This window comes from Mauremys reevesii, linkage group 4, assembly GCF_016161935.1.
Source record: "Mauremys reevesii isolate NIE-2019 linkage group 4, ASM1616193v1, whole genome shotgun sequence".
Taxonomy (NCBI): domain Eukaryota; kingdom Metazoa; phylum Chordata; order Testudines; family Geoemydidae; genus Mauremys; species Mauremys reevesii.
The window spans coordinates 32,547,557-32,561,578 of NC_052626.1; the positions used below are offsets into that span (position 1 = coordinate 32,547,557).

Consider the following 14,022-nt stretch of genomic DNA (forward strand, 5'->3'; position numbering starts at 1 on the left):
AGAACATGGGGTGAAGAAGTAGAGAAAATAACACAAGGAAAGAGAAGGAGAAGATGGAGGGGGAGGAGAAAGACACAGAGAAAAGAGCAAACACTGAACATGATGTACTAAAATACAGAATAACGGGAAAGTGAGAGTGGAGTAAAGGATAGGCCAATGGCAAGGGAATGGGGACATAGTAAGTTACTCTTAAAAATGCCAAAATGTTACAATGCATGTGAATGTTGCCTGCTTTTGTAGGGAGTGTTTGAGTGGAAGTAAGTTTGGGGCACAGGGTCTCTGGCACATCCACTATAAATAGCGATAAACCATTTGGCCAGGGATAACTTAGTTTATAAAGATACTTCTGAAAAGCCAGTTTCTTACGTTGTTGGAATGTACCAGATCCTCCTTCCACCACCCCAAATGGAGGTATTTATTTTTACAAAATATTCCCACTGCAGATACCTCCCATTCCCACCCCACCTTGTCCAACCCATCCTGCAAGTTACTCAGTTCAAAAACGGACATATAGAGAGAGAGAAGAATATAAGAGAGGAAAGTGAAAACATCACAGCCCTGTCCATCCTGCCCACTTCAAAGATGTCAGCAAATAATGATGGCTCCCAGGCTGGAATGTAACCTGTGACTTAGTCCATTCCACCTAAGTGGGATAGACAACAGAAAGTGTTAACCCATCATTGATCCTTTAGCTAAAATATTATTGCTATGTTATCTCTCTGTAAATGTAAAATTAGGAAGGTGGGATAACCTGTTCTGTGAATTTCAGTGGGCTCTGCCTGTTTACCATATTAGGAAAATCTTAGGCAACTTACCTCAGATAATATCTTGTGCACATTGAGAAACTACTGCATGAAAAAAACTTCTGACTTATTTTCAAATAAAAGGTAACCAGAGAGAAAAATTTCACAGCAATCCTGAGTGTCCTACAGAAGCCCACATTTCAGTCTCTACTCCTGTTACAAACTGTAACAGATTGTAAATCAAGCCATAAATCATCAGTGAAGTAAACATGCTGATGTTATCAGAGCCCTTGAAGATTTAGGACTCAATCCGCAGTGTTAGGTTACAGCATCATGGGTGTATTCAAATCACAGCTGAAAAATGCCCTGGGTTGAACAACGTGCCTTCCAGTATTTGGTATAAAGTGGAAGGGGCATTATGTGCAGTTTGACCATAACTAATGATAACGGACTGTTGAAAATGTTTTCAGTAGCTGAGCATGTTTGACTGCAGGTGTGGCAGCTGCTTTCACAACAAAGGTGATCCGCTGAAGACAGCCAGGAGCCAAGAGTAATTTCACAATGTAAAAATGTGTTAAGTCAGTGAATTTAAATCTTAAGCTCATCCAGGCCCTGCCTGCACTACAAAAATAACAATGTCTAAACATGATTATGAATCATAGTTGTGGGCAAGCCAGATACCATACTTGAATTCATAACTGCATGGACAGAAAAGACCAACATATTCTAACCATGTTTCAGGTATCTACCAAGCTTAAATCCTGCTTCCCAGGACATAGTTCTATTCTGGAGTGTATGAACAGAAGAAAAAAAAAATGTTTGCCCACAGCCATGTTTCAGAATAGTGTTTTAAGCTTTATTTTTGTAGAGTAGCCTAGGCTTTGCTGTCAGAAATGAATAGTCTGAGTTCACGCTCATCTCTGGTGGAAAGTACCTCCTCACATGCATCAAGAAAGCCAAAGACAGAGCAAATCATTCCTGCATTGTAACAGAATTTTTACATTTAAAAATGACCATTTAAAAATCCATACCCATATGCCAAGTGCTGCTGAAAGCCACAGATGCATTTTAATATTGACTTTTGCTCTTATGTTAAATGGCATCTAATCCAATGCTGCCTCTATTCACCATTTACTCCCAGCCTCACTGCATTTTAACTGTCACTTAAAAACTAATATATAAACCTCTTCATAATTTAGATTATGTTTTGTGGGGGAGGTTACTTTATAGAATCTCATAAAATTGATCAATCACAATTGACGCCAAAAGCTTGAAAATAATATAGTTATAGTCAATTATTGACACCCTGTCAAATGCATTCTTGAAATATTTAAAATTTTCCAATAAAGCACCATGGTAAATCACTTCAGATTTGTAATTCAAACAAACAAACAAAAAACAGGGAGAGCCAGCGGGGTACAAAACTCTATTGAAACATACAACCAGGCTGGCACTCAGAGCAAAGCATGACACCTACTACAATAATGTTCAGAAAAACAGTGAAAAATATGGTTTTAAGCTATTATGTATTCTACTTGGCATACATAATATACAGAATTAAGTATTGTATTTTACAGAATTTTGTGAAGTTTGATTACGCAAAACACTTCCTTAAAAAGTAGTAGTAATTATCACAAGTCACAAATACATTGGAACTTAATATTTTAATACAAATTCATGTATCTATTTCTGTCATGACCAATATTTAGATTTATGTTTGTAACTTGAGGATACATCTTGACTTGTTATGCCACCTGTGGCAAGTCACTTTGTCTCTGTGCCTTAGTGTTGCCTATTACCCATGCTGGGGAAGCTAAGGTGCAGAGAGGCTAAGTGGACATCTTAGGCAAGACAAGGAATGAGTGATAGATCTGGGATCAGAATGTATGGTTTCTGATCTAATATACTTCAGGGGATGTTGTACAAACATTAACTGTTTAAGATTTTCAACCCTTTGAAGTCATAAGGAGCTATGTGAATGATAAATATCTTTATTAGAAACCACTTACAAACCTTTCATGGTTGATCATTCAGACTTTGTACAGTTTTCATTCACTAGGTCATGTAGCTTCCTCAAGTAGCAGAGTAAGGGTTTCTGAGTTAGGAACTGCTGTTGTAATCTTTGGCAAACTGTAATTGGTTGTTCTGCCACTCAACCTGTGTGACCTTGGGCGTATCATTTAACCTTGCTTTGCTGTACCATAGTCTTTCTAGTTTTTTGCAATGTGTTTGGAGATCCTCAGACAAAAATTACTATATATGTATAACACATTAATACTTTACAGTTAATAATAATAATAATGGGTGAAATCATTCCTTGAAACAGTTGCTTTAGAGGACAGAAGAACTAGAGGGAGTAGCACACGCATCAATTTATTCCTGCAATTAGTGAAGCCAATACCATAGTTCAAGCATCATAGTAGTGATCCTGGTCTTAATTCCAAAAGGTCCTAGTTCAGCAAGGTAGTTAAGCAAGTATGTAATTTTAAGCACATAAGTGGCCCCATTGATTCTGTGGGATTACTGGGATAGCTGCAGTTACACATGCACTTAAGCACATTGCTGAACTACAGCTTAACAGCACAAATGCAAACAATGATTTGCTAGAGAGAATGCAAGTGTTAACCAGGGAACTGAAGGCTGGGCATTTCTCCATGAGGGTCCCCTCAACTTTGAAAATTCCTCCTCCCTTTCCACATCTTTGTTTCAAAATATCTTGAATCTGCTGACCTTCAGGGCACTCTACAAAACCTGTTGTTTTGGGTGGGATTTGCAGAGGACTGAGAAGGGTGTTGAGGAAGGAGTTCTTTGGGTCCTGAGAAAAGGATTTTTGGTATTTTCTTTGTATAAACCTGGGGGTGGGGTGGAGCGGGGCTGTCAGTTGCTCTTTTTCTGCTTTGGAAAATGTTTTTAGTTTTCTCTCAGGGCACCTAGGCACAGGTTTTTAAAGGTATTTAGGCATTGCAACCGTGAGTGTTGCAACACTTCACTAATTTAGGAGTCTAAATTACATTTTCAAAAAGGATTTAGGTACTTAGGGGCCACGATCTCATTCACTGTCTTTTTGGTTATATTAAATTAAAAGAAAATGCCTAATGAGCTCTGACTTTTTTCCTCATTGACCTAAAATTTGCTTCCCACTGTAATTTACTGTTCCATCCAGCCGAAGTGATTGTGGAAATGGAAGACCTGTTTTCAAGAATGGCTCAATGCAGGTATAAACTTAACTTAAAATAAAAATCGCTAGAAGAAATCCTGCACTTGGACTGATGGGTAAATGGAAAGAGCTGCTATCTTGGCACATCTTTACTCTCTGAAACCTGATAACCACAATGCCCTATCGTTACCTCTTGTAAACAAACAATAAATAGTAAAGCTGGCTGGGAATTTATTCTGACAGAATATTTTTCCATTGGAAAATACTGATTAACTAAAATGTCACATGTTGCAGAAATGTGCTACTTTTAAACTCAATTTGAAATTAAAATTGAATAAAAAGCATTTTGGTAAAGAGCATTTCCATTTTCTGTTTCAAAATGACTTGTTTCAGTTTTTAAAAATTGTATATTATAAAATATAAAATTAAAAAAGTAGGAACTGGAATAAAACATTTCAGTTTTGTCAAAACAAAACATTTCAATGTACCTGAATTTTGGTTTGTGGGAAATTTTTATTATTATTTTATTTTTTTTTATTATTTATTTATTTATTATTTTTATTTTTGTTCCAGAACAGAACAAATTTGAAATCAAAAAGCTTCACCCAAAACAAAAATCCAGTTCTCACACAACTCTATTGCTATGGTGTTTGCCTATTTACTAAAGAATGATGCTAGAAATCTGCAGTTTCCCACCCCTTACATGGTAGAAGATTGCAGAGGTTGCATTAGTTTTATAAAGTTTTCTCATAAATATGAGAATTCATATCTGGGATTAAGTGGCAACACAGGCTATGTCTTTGATGCACCACAGTTTGGACTACAGGAGCCTGGATAGCCAAGCGCACCGCAGTACTGTTCTGTAACTTCCTCCTGTGGACACTGCTGGTGTGAACTAGAAGGTTCCTAGTTTCCATTAATGTAGTCCTCTTCAAACAGGATTACATTAAAGTGAACTAGGAACTTTTTAGTCTTTGCCCACAGTGTGCATATGGATCAGTTACAGTGCAGCACTTTGGTGCGCCCTGCCTTTCATGCTTCAGTAGTTGGAACTTTGAGGCAGTGTAGACAAGCCCAGAGATTCGCTTAAGCTGCCAAATGTGAGCAGGGAAAGGAGTTAAAATTATGCAGCCTAATGGGGAAGTTTGGGCTTGGCGTAGTCTTAGGGTAGTAGAGATTATGGGTATGTCTACGCAGCAATCAGGAGGTGTGATTGCAGCATGTTTAGGCATACCTGAGCTAGCTTTGATGGAGCTAGCTTGCTAAAAGTAGCAGTGTAACCACAGTGGCATGGGTGGCAAAATGGGCTAGTTGCCAGAGTACAATCCCACCCAAGACACTAGGTATGAACTCAGGCAGCTATTCCATACCACCACGGATACTATTTTTAAAAAGCTAGCTTGATCAAAGGTAGCTCAGTTGTGTCTACATGTGCTGCCCCTGTTGCAATGTAAACCTAACTTATGTGATTAAGAGGTTGCAATCTTATCCCTGAGGAGCAAAATGGAAGAAATTAGGAAGATGGGGCCAAATTCATCACTGGTGTAAGATGAGGCAAGTCAGTAGTGTGGCATATTAAGCAAATAATGTTTGCTTGTGGCAACCACTGATGTCTCGTGCCTTGCACGTGACAGACATTTCCCTACGTTCCATGTCTGTAGCCTGAGATAAGGTGCTGTGGCAGACAATGAAATGGAAAAGAAATTAGCAGATGGAGGCAAAAATTGACAGCCATTAGGAGAAGGCCTATATCTTTATTTTATATCCATCTCTTTTGTGGTACAAGAGATGGGTCAGGGAGGACAGCCTCTGTCTGAAAGCCTGTGTCCCATGATGCCACAGGAGACATGGAGACAAATCTGCTATTGCAGAATACCTGTATAGTTTAATGTTCACTTTAAAAACAGACTTTCTTTATCAGGCAGATAAGCTAGTTTTGTAAGTTTATTAGTGCTCTAAAAACTGTGCATTCAGTTTAGTGCAGAGAGCAATTTACCTTGAGCTAGAAGAGTTAATAAAACACACCACGATATCCCAAATGGAATATGGGAAATGTTTGCATTTATTACCTTCTCCTTTTTAAGGTCTCTGATTTTAAATATCATCTCAGGACTGAGCATGGTTTATTGTAACTTCTTTGCCCTCATGTTTAGGGCAACCAGACAGCAAGTGTGAAAAATCGGCACAGGGGTTGGGGGGGGGGGTAATAGAAGCCAATATAAGAAAAAGACCCCAAAATCAGGATTGTTCCTATAAAATCAGGACATCTGGTCACCCTACTAATGTTTGAAACATGAATTTCAATTCCTTGATTTATTTATCTGGATGCTGCTGTGGTTGCTGTATGATGGGTGATTCTATGCACTGCATATTCCTTGTCCTTTTTTCACCCCTCTCTTTATTACTCACATTCCTTGCATCTAGTTCTGATGTTAAAAAGGTGTAAACTCCAGGGCAGGAACCTCATCTTATTCTGTGCCCTATGAGTGTTTAACAGGCTTCTCTGGGTGCTGTGAAATACTTACGTTTAGGTGGGGTGCTTAAGTACAGTAGAGTAGAGATTAACTCTTTTGCTGTCAGCGAAATACAAGGTTATGGACATAATCTATTAAGGGCAGTGATAAAGGAAGAGATATCGCTTGCAACCTTCAAAACTAAACTGTACCATGTGCTAGAGTATGTACCACATTGACCGAGGGGTGGCTGCATGACCTAGTAGCTTTCTTCCATCTCTGACTACTATCTTGCAGCCCAAGTTTTGACTTTCTTTGATTTGTGGGTTTGTATCAGATCCTTATGGATTAGTATTATCAATGTTCTCTGTGTATAGCAGTGTGGTAGTCACTTTATTATGGGTTATGTTGTAATACAAAAACTTGCAGGGGAGCATAACGAGTTCAGACGTTTTTCCCCCACGCAATTTCAGAGAGATGTTTTTTATTTTTATTTTTCCATTAGATGTATTGTTTCTCTCTCCACTTGATTGTTGGAAATCTTAATAAAGCAAGGAAGGGTAACTATGGAATAATTGCTACAGAGAGGACCTGATTTTACTCACGTTGGTGTAAATTAGGAGCAACGTCATGTAAGATTCATTGAATTACAACACTGAGAAGAAGCTTAGGGTGAATTTTTAGAGCTGGCCCTGATTCTCCACACATACAAATATTAACTCCGTTAACTTCAATGGCAGTACCTCCTGATTTACACTGGTGTACGTGAGAGGAGAATCAGGTCCAGTATCTGTGTCAGTACAAAATAATGGCGAAAGCTGAATAGTGAAAGACATGCACACATCTTACTGTTCCAGCTTCTGGAATTTCTCTAAGACGGTTGTTTATGAAGAAGAAAAAACATTTTAAAGGGAAAAAATGTATGTGGATGAGTTTCCTTAGTAGTGTGTCTCAAACAACATAAAGTTCTTTAGTCATTTGCACAGAAAGAGGGTAGATTACTTTAAATATGTCTAACAGGAGGCAGTGTGTTATGTTAGTTAAAGCAGGATTGGCAATGGGGATTCAGAACTATGAAACGTTACTCCTGATTGCCAGTGACTGTGACCTAGACAAAGGCTTGACCAGCAGGGTGGCACAGACGCAGACATCAAAAAGTAGGATTGTAAGGGCAGAGCAGCCTTCTTTAGCAGCTCAAACATCTGGAGCTCAGCAGAGAGCTGTCTTTGGCAATAAAGATTTGACTCAACTCAACGTGAAATCAGTCCTACTGTATGGAGCTGAAACCTGGAGGAGAAAAAAAAAAACAACCAGGAAGATCCAGACCTTCATTAATAGCTGCCTCAGAAGGATTCTCCAGATCCGCCGGCAGAGGCCAGATCACACATCATCACCTCTTGGAGAGGACCGGAAACTCCCAGCAGAGGAAGAAAAAAGAAGGGGAGGGAGGGAGGCTGGGATACACTACACCACAGCCAACCAACAAAACCAGACAGGACAGGCACTGGTGTGAAACCCCCAGAAGCAAAAAGAAAAAGCCCAAGCCCAAGAAATACCTGACCTTCAGGTTGATAGCAAAAAAAAAAATGGGCTATAACCAGAACCAGCTAATGGCCCAGGCCCAGAATAGAGATCTGAGATTGGCGGTTGGCGGCCCATACTGGGGTGGGGGGGACGATGATGATGATACACTACCAACTTATGTTAGCATAACTATGTAGCAGCTTACGCTGTAGCACTGTAAATGGAGACAAGCCCTAAATCACTTCACCTCTTTGCCTTGGATCACCCATCTGTAAAATGAGAATAATACTGATCTCAGATGGGGTGGGGGGGGAGAGGAGAGGAATGGGTTTACGCTTAATTAATTAATTAATTGTAAAGAACAAGCAGGTCCTTACATACAAGATAACACACTGGATTTACGTGGTATTTTTACTATGGCTCACTTGTTGCTCTGCGAGCAGTCCCACTCACGCTCTGCTTCCTGGTTCCCCACCCTTGGGGTGGAAGTATCCTACACCAGATCTATACCTGACACTTTATTACTTCCTCCATGCAGCTGTGCTGGACAGTGTATTGGCTAGGGTTGAGGGAAACTCCCACTCAGACCCCACCCATCAGCCCAGGGAGTGGGGTGGTGTTCCTGCTGTCCTCACCCTTGCATAATGCGGGCAATCAGAATGGAGTTTGTAAAGGGGTCCGCGTGCCCTCCTTCTCCCTTGCGCATTGGGTGTTAATGACCAGGTTGCGAACCATCTAAGTAAGAGAACAATGCCCGAATTACTGAAGTTCGGGCGGAGCAATTCTGAATTTTCAAACTATTGGACTTTCAGTTTTCAAATGTGAATCATTCCGTTTTAAAATATTTTTGGCGTGTTACTTCGGTATTGGAAATAAGAGTATTGGTGCTATGTGAAATGTTATTTTAATAACAGGATCTTTAAAATAAGGTAAGAACAAGTAATACAAAATCTTCTTGTAATAAGGCCTTCACTCGCCCTTGCAACAAGTCAGCCGGAGACCCCTTCTGAGTGCAATCATCAGTACTTTTTATTTTCAGTGTCAGCTCCCACCACCTTCTGTTTACAGTCTGCTCCAAACCAGCAACCTGGAGGACAGCTAGCTTCTCCAGCCAGCAGGGATACATGGCCTTTTGGTTCCTCCCTCTCCTTTCTCTTCCCCTCCCCTTCCCCCTTCTCCTTCACTTCCTTCCTGCCAGCCTTATATAGCTCCCTAGCTAATAAGGCCTGCAGGTGCTTCTCTTCTAGCTATTAAGCATGGCATACTCAGCCAGCCCCAATTAATACTTCTTAATTGGAGCTGGGCTAACGGGCCTGGCTCAGGACCTCCTAGCCAGCACCCTGTTACAGTGCTACAGGAAACAATCCTAGCATATGAGCTGAATGGATTACCTATCGATCAAGAACTTCTTCCATTAGGTGGTTGCCATTCTTTTTTTTTATCAGAGGCTCAGAAATCCATTAACACCAATTTAACCAGTAAAAATGTGTTTTCATTATGGCGTTGGCGTTGGCTTCCTATTATTCCTATTATTGCTTCCTATTCTCCCTTCCTCCTCCCACTCCCCCCACCACCACCATTGCTCTGTTCCACCCAACCTTTCAGGTATCTTGTATGTTGATATCACCTGGCCAGTCATGTAGCGGTGCTGTTACATGACAATTCAGAAAGTATTGTGAAACGAAGGTGTTGGCAGCAATGACATAATTAATGTAAACTGAAGTAAAATGATGATTGAATTTGGAATGATGATGTTCTCAATATTCCAGCTACTGCATATTTTAAATTAAACATAAAGTCCCTTCTCCATACCCTGACAAGTAGTCCCACTGAAGACTTTGCAGGATCAGAACCCTTAATTAAACCCAAGCGTAACAAAACTGGCAATGGTGGGGAAGGAAGTGGGCTGCGAACAGGCAGCCATGACTAAAGAGAGCGCAATATTGCTCCCAGAGTGACATTTCTCAAAGGATAGCAGGATTTTATTTTGCATCTATCATGTTGCTAAATGGGTTTTACAAACTTCTCCTCTTGTTGAAAGGCTGCATGAAAAGGATATGTGTAAAGGGAGGGTGGACTGGCAGTGGAGTTATCTCACACTGTTCCAAATGGTCTGCATAGAAGGCAGTGAGATGAGAAGGGGTATAGATATGAAGAGAGCAATTAAGAGGAAGGCATGAAGAGTTGGGAGGGGGGGAAGATACTCATGAGAGCAGAAATGTAAGTAGAGATTGGGTTGGGCAGAACCTACCATCTGAGAGCCACAGTCTTGAGCTTGATGCAGAAGGGGAGTAGAAGCTATTGAAGAGATTTGATTAGGAAACTTACAATCTAAGAGGCAGAAGAAGAAAAAAAGCTCTTCATAACATTATTTTGTATGGCCTGCAGCGGAGCAAGATGAGAACTGGGCAACAAAAGCGCTTGAAATAGTCAAAGTGGGAGAGGACCAAGGTTTTAGCCATACGCCTGGAGAGGAATTGACTGATTTTTCAAGTGTGTAAAGACAGAAACAGGGTTTTTCAGTGGGCTGGATATGAGGAGACAGGTAAAGGAAAGTAGTGAGAGGAGTCAAATGTGACACTGAGCTTTCAGATCCGAACAGAGGTGGAGCAAGGAAGGAAGAGTTGGGTGCTGATTTTTTGCCTCTTGTTTTATTTGAATTGCCAGTATGTTGGTCTTGAAGTTTCATGAAGTTCTTTAGGCAACACTTGTAACTCATTAACATAAATCACAAATTCCTCCATATACCTTGAGGGTGTTGTTCTTGGGAAGCTTCATTCTAAGGACTGTTGATATGATAGAACTTATTGCTCTGAAGTGAAGGGGACTTTGCATTTAAAAAAACAAGATCACATAATATACTCCTATATTCTGTATCCATACTCCTTGTTGAAAAGCCCTGTTGATATGTGACTGTTTTATCTGTTGCTTCAGGCTATGTTGCTCTTTGGGGTTTTTTCCTAATCTTATATCTCAATTTTCCTTGAGCTTTACTCTACCAGTCTTATATTACTTACATATATTGTACTTCACTGATATTCAAGCCCCTTTAAATAGGCACTGTTTACACAGATTTGGTCCAAATTTTACATTTTGTAAAAGCAAGCTTGCTTTTGTAAAATCTCAACAGTTGTTTTAAGCAAGTAAACATTCTATCACAGTGTTTGCAACCTAAACATTAGAGCACTGAGAATCTGGAAGTGAAAACGATTATGCAGTGAAACTGACTTCATTGATTTTCTGGTGTTGGGGTGGAAAGTGCGAAAAGTAGAACAGTATAAATAGCAAAAAGTAACTTGATTATTTCAGTTATAATAACTGAAAGTCAACTTCCAAACTTCAGCCTAAAGTTAGTCACTGAAAGCTATATTTGGACATGTAAATATAAGTGACCTGTTGTCCAGAAGTGCTAAAAACCAAAGGTGGGTAGAAGCCAGTGACAGGACTTGATTAGGGATTAGCATGCTCTAAGCAGAAGGGAAAAGATTATTTTCACAGCAGTATTCAGTGTGGTTTGGAGTTGAAGCAAGGTGAGCATTAGGATGCCATTTAGGAGGAGGTGGTAATCAAGATGGGATAGGGACCATAGCTTGAAGTCAATAGGAACAGTTAATGCTCAGTACATAAGAAAATCAGGTCACTTTAGTTGAACTGCCTAAGTATATATTTAGGTGCCTAACTTTAGGCATCCACTTCTGAAAATGTTGACATACGCTGGCAATAGTAATAAAAGTTTCTTTTAAAAGAGTATTTTATTTTTAGATTGCCAGTCTCCCTTCAATTAGAATAAAATAAAAAGTCTCTCTAAAAATAAAAAAGCAGTTGCACAATAATAATAATGGCAATTTAATGAGTACATCCACAGCTTTGGAAGGGTAATGGAAAAATGACTTATTAAAGGAAAATCAACGAGAAAAGGAAAAATCAGGGCTAAATAGGGATACTTTACTGAGAGACAAAGTTAGATTGGTAAAGGCTACTGTTCCATTCTGAGACGGCCCCAGTTGTTGTGTTGAAAATACACCCCCACCGTCCACACACACATGCTCAAAGTGAAATCTGGAGTGGTTTTCCCTATTGCTTTGAAAATACCTCAAGTACTTTTGATCAATTTGCATGCCGAATTTCTAGTTTTGCAATTTAAATGATAAAGACTAGATGGTGACTTGCACTATGTGCTTTTTGATGACACACAATGGGGAGTAAGAACCTCCTCTTAAAACCCTGCCTGGGCTAACCAGGCCTTGAGTCCAGTTGCACAGAGTAAGCAAGGGCTGTGCACTGACTATGTACAGACACACTCCTCAAAGAAGATTGGGGAGTGAGTAAAGCCAGAAGGCACGTCTTCATTGGCAACGGTAAAGTGTTGCTGTAGCAGCGCTTTAATGTGGCTTGTGTAGTCACAGCACAGCCACTGGGAGAGAGCTCTCCCAGCGCTCTAAAAAACCCACTTCCACGAGGGGCGTAGCTACCAGGACTGGGAGCACGGCTCCCAGCGCTGTGCACTATCTACACTGGCACTTCACAGCGCTGAAACTTGCAGCGCTCAGGGAGGTGCTTTTTCACACCCTTGAGCGAGAAAGTTGCAGCGCTGTAAAGTGCCAGTGTAGACAAGCCCTTAGTTCTGTCATTTCAAATATTCTTCTGGTCAGAACAGCTGAGGTAGTGTGGCAGCTGTTGTGTTTTGTTCCTGATATAAGCCAAATAGAATGCAAAAATATATCCCTGAAACGCTCCCCCTCTCATTTTACTTCAGAATAGCAATGGTAGCTGTCACTCAAGTGTGACAAAAAGTACTTCTAGTACAAAACCTTGTGGGCCAAAGCCACAGTCTGGAATACAGCTGAATTACAAATCCCTAAAAATCCAAAAAAACCTTTGTGGTTCAAATAGTCAGCACTTGTATAATGATGTGTCCTAGTCTTTTCTTGAATAGGATAGGACCCAATGAAGGTGGAAGATCACTGATCAAATAGTGTAGAACGATAAAAAGTTATGACTTACGGATATAATGGCTTATATTATGGCTTGTATTTTGATTATAATATGTTCTTTCTAAAGTATTTGCCATTTTTGCCTTAGATAAATTTTACCTCAGTAATTGCAATGTTACCTAAATTTTCCTATGTTTACTGTAGGCTGTTGTGTAAGGAATTGTCTATGGCAATTAAAACATTTGGGGGTAACCTCTGTGAACCAAGTTAAATTAAATATTTTGCAATTTTTACTTAGCATATAGAATAATGTGAATAGCACTTTATCGTTAACTATGAACACAGGTTTTTGTGAAGTTTTTAAAGGTGAGCGCTGTATTAGACATTGTTATTTAACATTTTCTAAATTTATTTTGAAGAGCTTAACATCAAAAGTGCTGCTTAAAATTTTTTCTAAATGTTTAAAAATTTTCTTTTAGTTCCCCCTGGAGTGATACAAAATGGAGCTCGTGTTCTGAGTAGAGGAATGTTCCCAGGAGTTAGGCCATTGCCAATCAACCCTATTGGAAGCATGGCTGCTGCAGTAAGGTAAGGGTATATAGGTACAGAACCAGCATTAAAGAAACTAATTATTAGACAGTGGATAGACTCTGGATATGCAAGGATTGTCATCAAAAGTCTTGACACTTGTTTTTATTTCTGAGATTAGATGAGAGGACGTAGTGGGCTTTTTAATTTTGTTTTTAGTACATGTCCTCCTGGATCATCATTCTATGTATGACAAGTGTCTTATGAACGACTGTCTGTTGCACCCTGGCTTCTCTGAAAAGCGGGATTGTACATTCATCAATGGATTTGCAGGTTATGGTGACAACTTAGTGCTGTCAGCTCGTTTTCTCGCTACAAGCATTCTGTTGTGTTTCCATTTATAACAAAAATATTTAGCCTAAATCTTTTCCTAGAGTTAAATATCGGACACCAGAATATCAGTTATAATACTTAAACAAATTCTGAGGGTATGTAAATATTATAGCTATCATTATTAACTTTGTGATGTACAATCTGAAGTCCTTTTAGTGCGTGGTCCACTTGCAAGAGTATTTTGAAATGTTCAAGAATAGAATGTTGTTTTTAAGCCATGAAATTAGGTCTGTATCCTTCAGAAGGGAGGACAATACAAGATGCATAAGAAAAGTCCGGTAATACTGAGG

General features: G+C 39.6%; 1 protein-coding gene across 10 annotated transcripts in view; it reads left to right on the forward strand.

Moving 5' to 3' along the window:
- Window positions 1–14,022, forward strand: part of FOXN3 (forkhead box N3) — a 399,108-nt gene that overhangs the window by 363,166 nt on the left and 21,920 nt on the right. For all 10 annotated transcript variants that reach the window (XM_039535613.1, XM_039535610.1, XM_039535614.1 and 7 more), the window contains one exon: window positions 13,291–13,399. In XM_039535613.1, the coding sequence (XP_039391547.1) occupies window positions 13,291–13,399 (109 nt within the window). The remainder of the gene's footprint in view (window positions 1–13,290; window positions 13,400–14,022) is intronic.